This window comes from Urocitellus parryii, chromosome 5, assembly GCF_045843805.1.
Source record: "Urocitellus parryii isolate mUroPar1 chromosome 5, mUroPar1.hap1, whole genome shotgun sequence".
NCBI lineage: Eukaryota > Metazoa > Chordata > Mammalia > Rodentia > Sciuridae > Urocitellus > Urocitellus parryii.
In genome coordinates, this window is record NC_135535.1 from 18,074,922 (window position 1) to 18,083,369 (window position 8,448).

Sequence of the window (8,448 nt, forward strand, 5' to 3'; positions counted from 1 at the left end):
CAACTTTTAAATTCTTTTCATTTTAAAAAGAAAAATTGTGTAATTTTGTATCTTTTTGTATCTTTTTTATTGTTGAACACAATATCTTTATTTTATTTTTGTGTGGTGCTGAGGATCAAACCCAGGACCTTGCACATGCTAGGTGAGCACTCTACCACTGAGCCACAACCCCAGCTGCTCTACTTTATTACATTATCTAATCTGTTCCTTATAATATTCCTAAAAGGTAAATATGATTATGCCATTTAATGAATGAACTAAGAACATTTTCCCTTTAGGGCTGCACACCTGTAATTTGTAGATATCAGGATTCAAACCTAGTTCACCAAACTCCAGAACTTGCACTTATCTTAGAGACCATCCAGGATTCATTTTTTGATTCCATGAAAGAGGCAGTCTCAAAAAGATTTCGATTTGATAATAAAGGCAAATAAATCTTGTCTCTTCTCCTCAACTTCACAATACTCCTCCCTCCCAAAGAGACCTCAGTGCTTTCAAATTCTAAGCCTATATTCTCTCTCTCCCTTCTCTCTCTCTCTCTCTCTCTCTCTCTCTCTCTCTCTCTCTCTCTCTCTCTCTCTTCACACACACACACACACACACACACACACCCTTATACCACCCAGCTGTACAATCCAGAGAACTCTTCTCCCCTCTTTCCCTCTTTCTGCCTGTCTCTTCCCTCCATAACCAACCCATTACCAATTGGCTAAGAAGCCAATGTTGATTCTTAGCTACCTCTTTAAGCTCTCTTTCCTCCTATGTCTTCCAGACCATCATCCTCTGTGACAGGGACACCTGGCATTGCATCGGTTCTGTTTGTTAGTATCTTTGACTGTTGGGAATTCTTACTCCTGATGATTTTCTACCAAAGAATGAGTAGTGTAGCCGCAGGTGGTCTGCGTTGCCACAGCAGCTATCAGTTTCTTAAGGGAAGTAGTCAGGGGGAAGGAACTCACCTCAGTTGCTGGATAAGAACTAAAAGTAGGAGGTAGAGTTTGTCACTGGCTTCTTCACAATATTCTAGAGCAGTTTTAAGCAATAAGCCTGGTTTTGGTCTTCTGAAGGGCATCCAGCAGAGTGTCTTGAGAATCAGGACTGGGCTATGAGGCAGAGGGATCTAAATTCAAGTTCCAAATCTGCTGATTAATATTTGTGTCACCTTGGACCAGATACTTGTTCTAAGTCTATGTTGGGTTATTTTAATAAATGATCACAAGCAGAGTGGCCTGAAACAGGAGAATACATTCTTTTAATTCTGGAGGCCAGAAGACTGAAACACGAGGTGTTGGTATGGCTGTGTGTCCCCCTCTGAGCTCCCAGGAGAGGAGTCTTCTTGTAGCATCTGGTAACCCCAAGTGTTCCTTGGCTTTGGGCAGCATTTCTCCAGTCCCCGCCTCTGTTTTCGCTTGGCTTCTTCCTGTGTGTCCGTGTCTTTACACGTGTGTGTGTGTGTGTGTGTGTGTGTGTGTGTGTGAGTTTTCTCATGAGGGTAAGAAAGGTGAGCCCTAATCCAGTATGAACTTGTCTTAGCCTGGTTCCTTCTTCAAAGGCCTTCTTCCTAGACAAGGTCATATGTACAGGTACTTCCGGTTACAACTTCAACAGGTCTCTCAGGGGAGACACAATTCAACTCATAAGCCTCAAATCAGCTCCCTGACTTGTAAAATGGAGATTATTATCTCTGCTAGCTATGGCTTTTTGAGAACTAGATGATAAGCATGGGCAGGATCTCAACATGGTGCCTATAATATAGCTCAAATTCAGCAAAAGCATTCTCCACCCTTTACCACCTTCTTCATACCTCCTCTTTTTCTCCCATGCAAGTACCTTGGTCTCTGTCTTGGTCATTTCTATTTGCTCATGGTAGAAGCATCAAACAAACAAACCAACAAAAACCCACATGACCGCATTTCATCCTTTCTGAAAGTGATGATGAAGTGCATTCTTTCAAACTAATGTATTTACCTTTTGCAATATTTTCAGAAAGAACTCAGAGTCCAGTGACATGTGAACGACTGCTTCATACTTGCCAGTCCATCATCCCCAGGTCTTCTGTGAGCACAGATTCTTTTGAAGAAGAAAACCGCCAAGAAGCCTGTTCCACCCCAGCGTCATCTGGTGAAAGGGATGAGGATTCACTGAGTTTGACACTCCGGGAGAAAGTTCAAAAGACAATCAGCAAAACCTCCAAGCAGACCTGGAGCATCCCATTTTTCGCACCAAAAATGGCAGATAAACCCAGTCTACCACACTCAGAACATCCTGTGTACTTGGAGGCTACTAGTAGACACACGAGACTTCAAAACCAGTCTTCGAGCGATTCCAAGGGAAATTCTCGTAAGTATCATCTGGTTCCTAGCTTTTCTTTTCTTATTGCAACCTATCACGTTTTGATTTCAATATAAACAAAAAAATGTATTGAACCACTGGCAGGTCATATCTTAGAAGGTACAATAAGAACTGTACCAGAAAGTCCTTAGAGTCTACTTTTCGGGGAGGGTACCAGGGATTGAACTCAGAGGCACTTAACCACTGAGCCACATCCTCAGCCCTATTTATATTTTATTTAGAGACAGGTTCTCACTGAGTTGCTTAACATCTCACTTTTGCTGAGACTAGCTTTGAACTTGCGATCCTCCTGCCTCAGCCTCCTGAGCCGCTGGCATTACAGGTGTGTGCCACTGTGCCCGGCATTGAGAGTCTACTTTTTGTCAATTATTGTATTGGAGGAGAGTACATGATTGAACTGATGACAGGTAATTTGATGGTTCAGGTGTTGTACCAGATAATAATGACAGTTATTATCATCATCCCAGCCCAATTTTTTTAGTTCTAATCATAGATTAGGCTCTCTGCTGAACATTTTACATTATTTTATGAAATCCTCATAGAACACTTAGGTGGATAATAATGTTATTATTCCTGTTTTACAGTTAAGGAAGCCATGAATTCATAGTGTAAGGTAATGGGTATGATAATAAAGTGCCTTGAAATAATATGTAATAGTAAGAGAAATCATTAAAAGTAAGGAAATGGACAAGAAGGAAAGGGCTTTGAGACAGGAAGATCTTGGGCCCAGTCTCAGGGGTCTCCCATTTCAGTTCTGTAACCATCACAAAGTCCCAACTGTGTTCTTTAGCTACTTTTTTTTCTTTCTTTTTTTTTTTTATCTGTAAACTAATGACAATTACTACTTTGAAAAGCTGTTGTAATTAGAGGATTGATATAAATGAAGTTCCCTGAACATAGTAGGGATTAAATGGTGGTGGTGATGATGGTAGCGTTTCTGATACCTGAGGAGAGACAAAAAGAAAGTAAACTATGCCTCTCTCCAAATATCTAGGAACTTTCAAGTCGAAGGATTAGGCTGATATTGTGTAGTCTGTTTTGTTCTAAAGGAAAATTTGAGGTAGATTTCACTTCAAATATTTGCACAGTTGGTTGTATTTGACTCAAAGAAGAGAGGGACAAATTTTGACTTAATACAAAGAAGAAAGATGCTAGTTGATGAGCATTTTTTTGAGTCTTACTATGTAGAAGGCAAAATACTAAAATATAACTGTACATTTTCATTTTTGGTCTATATAATCCTCCTCTAAAGATAGGAACTGTTATTTTCTCTTGTTATTGTTATGCTCGAATTCGGGACCCCCAAAAGACCACCAGAGACCCAAGATCCATGTAAGCAGCAAAGAGGTGTTTATTGCGAGCTAGCTCGGTCCTCCGCACACACACAGCAACAGGTGACGCTAAGAGGCCCTGAGCCCAGGTTTTGCAGCAGTTTTATACATTCTTTGGAGAAGGCAGGGTTGCAGCAGTTTTATACATTCTTTGGAGAAGGCAGATATTACTGCCACACACATCATAGCATCTCCTAGCAAATCATCACACACCGCGGGAAAATCAAATAACAATTCTAAAACATGATTAGCACATTCACTGGCGGGAACGAAGTTGGGTAGGAAGGATTGGTCACTACAAGAGAGGGATTCATTTAAACTGATTGGTTTAAACCGTGAGGATGTCGCAAGGGGCTTACGTGCCAAACTGCAGGGCTTCTAGTTTAAATACTGGTCACCACACCTAGGTGGAAGCCTTCTGGAATTTCAGATATGTGGTTATCTTGGCCTATCTGTGGCTTTTCTGGCTTTTCCGAGAACTGAACTGTTTCCACAGAGCTTTTCTGTAGATTTTTTCTTGACTTTAGGATTACAATAAGTCAGAGGTTAAGTTTCAGAGCAAAATAAGATCCCAAGCAGAATGAAATTGCTTAGGTCTTTCATTATGATACAGAATTTGAGACCTATAGAGTTCTGTAATTTCAGGGATAAAATAGAATTTAAGCCTTTCACTCCAACTGTGGGTCTGAGTATCCCTATATTAAGGTTCTAAATAGAATAGCAATGTTATTTGGGTATGGAGTTCTTACCATGTACTTAATGCTTAACATTTTATCATGTTATTCCCTCAATTATTACCTAAGTAGTCTTGTTTTTCATTTTTTTAAAAAAAATCTTTAGTGAGATAGATATTAGCTACTTAGGTATTTTCTAATCTTGTCTTGCTTTGTTTTTCTTCACAGGTTTTATTACCAGTGAACACTTACAAATTTGTTTATTTACTTATTTATGAGTCCTTTTCCCTCTTCAGGGATCTTGTCTGCCTATTTCCTTCTGAATCACTAATGTGACGATATTACTGCCAGGCACATATCAGGCATTCAAATATTAATAAATTAATAAGTGAATGGACAAATATAGGAGGATCATATAGACCAAAAGTGAATTAGGTAACGTGATCTCTATGTTTTGTGTAAGGACTGAGGTGCTTAAGCCAGGTGATATGCCAGAATTGACTCTGATCGAAGATCCTTATTTATTCATTAAACTACACTCTCCTTCTAAGACAGTTTGTTGCAAGATGCGTCTTTAACGAAGTGCTTTGAGGGAAGGAAATTCTATCCTTGACTCAAGACAGAAGACAGCATATTTAGTCATGTTCTCTTGCTTCAAATTCCAGAGCCATATCTGTATTCTCTTGTGGATTCTTCTTGCCCTGAATATTGATACAGTGAAAGGACCATCTACCAAGACTGGATATTCAAATAGTTACTAACTTTTTACAATGAGTTTGAAAGTGTTTGTACCTCTGGAGATGTTGGAATGTCATTCCATTGTATTTTCAGGAAATATTTCTCACTTTAGACAAATCAGATTCACTAATTCCTCTCCCGCCCCTCACCACCATATTTGACTGGGTATGTTGAGTGTACCCAATGCATATCAGGCATAGAACAATGTATAATGAACTACATTGAATTACTTAGGAATATGCTGGCTGTTTGACATCCATGGTTAGGAAGATATTGTGCATTTCAAATTTTAACATGTTTTTTGAATTTGCAAATAATCCTGTGGGTTGTTCAAATATTCTAGACATCTACATAGAATTCAAAGTCCTTTAAAAACTTATTATACGTAATTTAAAGCATGTGAATTATTAAAACATTATTAAAGAATTAGGCTTTATTTTTTGTGGAAGTCAAAGGCAGGATTTCTCAAAAACTTCAAAATTATGTTCACACATACATAAAAATGCAGGTGGAATTATATACATATGTATGCATATGTGTCTATGTATATATATATATATTCCTTTGGAACAAAATCAAAGTTGCAATTATTACTGTTAGTATGTACATGTGTGTTGAGTAATAGCTTCAGGTTAATCCACTGTTTAATTTTCAGCTGGTTTATAATTTCTAATAAAATCCACAAAGTAACTTCCTTTTGGATCTTTAAAAAATCATCATTCTTCAGCCTACATGGGCCACACACCCTTTTATGTTTTGTACGATATCTAACTACTACAACATAATCCTTTCCCATTCTTCAACTTTTCCCAAATTTAGAAGTGGATGCTCTATTTTAGTCACCAATCTCTCGGCCCCCCGCCCAACACACACTTCTTAGAAGTTTTGAAAAATTTACCTTGAAATGAAAGATTTTCTGATAAATGTGTAAAAATTATTTTGGAGCGGGGTAGACGCTTGCAAACAGGAAAGAATAGACAACATTTTTGATTTTTGATTTTTTTTTTTTTTGCTTTTGCTTTTCGTTTTTTCTTAAAGAAACGTGTGTCTGCATCACAAACGTCCATTCCTAGACCTCCTCTGAGCAGGAGTTTCTGCTGGACCTCGGGGCTGGCGCGCTGCGGTCCCTCCACTCCTGCCCTCCTTTGCCTTCCAGGTCCCCCGGGGAGACCTTCCACGGCCATCGGCCTGTGCAGGACCAGGAGCCGCTCGGCCCCGCCGAGCGCGGGGCGGAGTCCCTCGGAACCCAGGATGGAGGAGAGGGCGGCGGTGACAGTAGACTTCAGGGCACACCCAGATTCCCCCAAAGGGCTCCCAGGGGCTCCCGGAAATACAGTCGGCAGAGGCGCGGTTGCCATGGTAGCGGAGATGCTCCCCAAGCATCCTCGTGTCCCGGAGGAGCCGAGGCTGCGGGCGGACGCCTCCCGGTCCTCCCTCTCTGGCAATCTGGCAGAGGAGCCCCTTCCTGGGCCCGCGGGCGCTTCCACCCATTTCCACTCCAAGAGGTTAATAAAGGTCTGCACCGCGGCACCCCCCGCCCGCCCCGGCCTTTCCATACGGCTTGTTCACAGGCTTTCCCGAGGCCGGTGGTGAATGCTCACTTACGCTGACCGCTGCGAGGGAATTGTTCCGCGACCGCTGCCCATCTTCAAATCAATGCCTGCCCGGAACAACAGAAAGGGCCTCAGATGCACTGGTTTCCACAGAACCATTGTTAGGCTTTTGTGAAGCATTTTTGAACCTAATAAATAATGTCAAAAGTCTCTATCGCCGCCAAAAAATGTTCCTTTTGAAGCATTTCTAATAGTATTTTTGTTCTGCGGTGTCTCCCAGTGTTACAAAGAATTTGTGCCGCACAATAGGGATGGGGTACACCGCGTGCCACTTTGCAATGTGCCTACTGGGACTGCAAGGGTCCACCTCTTTGTCTGGCTTTTGCAGGTAACCGGTCTCACTTGCCAACTTGGGCTCTGGTGGAAGGATGCTTTCCAAGGGCCTTTAGCATCTCTAAACAGAGGGTTGAAAAACATAATTGAATGTCTGTGATTTAATTGCTCACATGAAATTTGATTATTCCTGATGAGCCTAAGGGAGATTCTTCAGGCAATATTCAGGTTTTTACGGTAGAAACCTGAAGCTGGATCTTGATTTGGGGCCTGGGAAGTAAGTTGAACACTTGGAAGTAAGTCGAATGTAAAGAAGATTCCAACTTTGTAATTTGTAGTCAAAAATACCAGAGTGGCTCATGGGATGTATTGTCAATGATCTTTCTTAGCAAAAATTTTGAAATTTTGGTTATTTTAATATCTTAATATAGCAGCTTTTCATCGTGTTGTAATGCTGAGACCAACTTTATCAAATGGTTTTATGGGATTAGTTTTTCTCTTTCAGCATAGCATTTTATTTTTCTTTTTAAATATTCAGAGAGAAACAGGAATCGATATAAACAATAGATCCATATGTAGTTCTGTATTCAAGTTTCTTGCAATTTGCTGCAGGCTTGGATTATAGAGTTTGATATACTAAAGTTGTAAAAGTCTTAATGATTACATTATTTTTTCTTCCAATCAAATTTATACATTTGATATATATTTTTATATAATCTATATATACATATAGGTATATATGTGTATATAAAATATATATGATGGCTATATTTATATTTAAGACTTCAGGTTTAAATTTGTTTCTGGAATAGATTGTTATGAAAATTTGAATATCCTTATATGTTGGCATTTGTAAAGAAAAGTGTAACACCCAAACTTTAGAGCTTTGCTTGTTCTTGATTAATAAGGGTTTAGTGCTTTTACTTTTATTATTATCTGCTAGCATAGTTTTGTTATAAGAGAATGTACAGACTATTGAAGGTGATTGCTGGAAATTCTCCAAGTACCTAATAAATGGCATCTGCTCACCAGAGTTCATGGTACAATGACATGGTTCAACTTCATGTCATCAGGTTGGAGAAAGGTGTATGGGCAAACTGATTCTATTTATGTAGAATTTTGTTCCTGGGATATTTTAATTTGCTCTTTGATTATGAGTTGAAACAATGAATTCTTTGTCAGGCCAAGAAATCATTGCTTCAGGTGATTCCGAAACAATTAGCCAAAAATTCAGAAAGGTTAATTTCAGGAACAGAAAAAAGTATTTGATATAGTAGATGGATTTCCTTAGCTGTAGAAATGCAAATTAATGAATTTGCTGACAATGCATTGCAGAAGAAACGGGTCTGTTCAGAATTGAGAAAAGGGATACAGGCAAAAGATGTAACCTGTGTGGTACAACATATTCGAAAGCAATTTCCCAAAGTGTGTTCCATAGAAACTATTACGGAAGGACATGTTGTGAGA

The 8,448-nt window shown here is 39.6% G+C and overlaps 1 protein-coding gene across 1 annotated transcript in view; it reads left to right on the plus strand.

Annotated features, from left to right (window-relative positions):
* C5H12orf42 (chromosome 5 C12orf42 homolog) overlaps positions 1-6,705 on the plus strand; it is an 87,218-nt gene extending 80,513 nt beyond the window's left edge. The window contains 3 exon segments of the mRNA XM_026398226.2: positions 1,942-2,340; positions 6,252-6,629; positions 6,632-6,705. Coding sequence (XP_026254011.2) covers positions 1,942-2,340; positions 6,252-6,629; positions 6,632-6,705 — 851 coding nt within the window.
* The last annotated feature ends 1,743 nt before the right edge of the window (positions 6,706-8,448 follow it).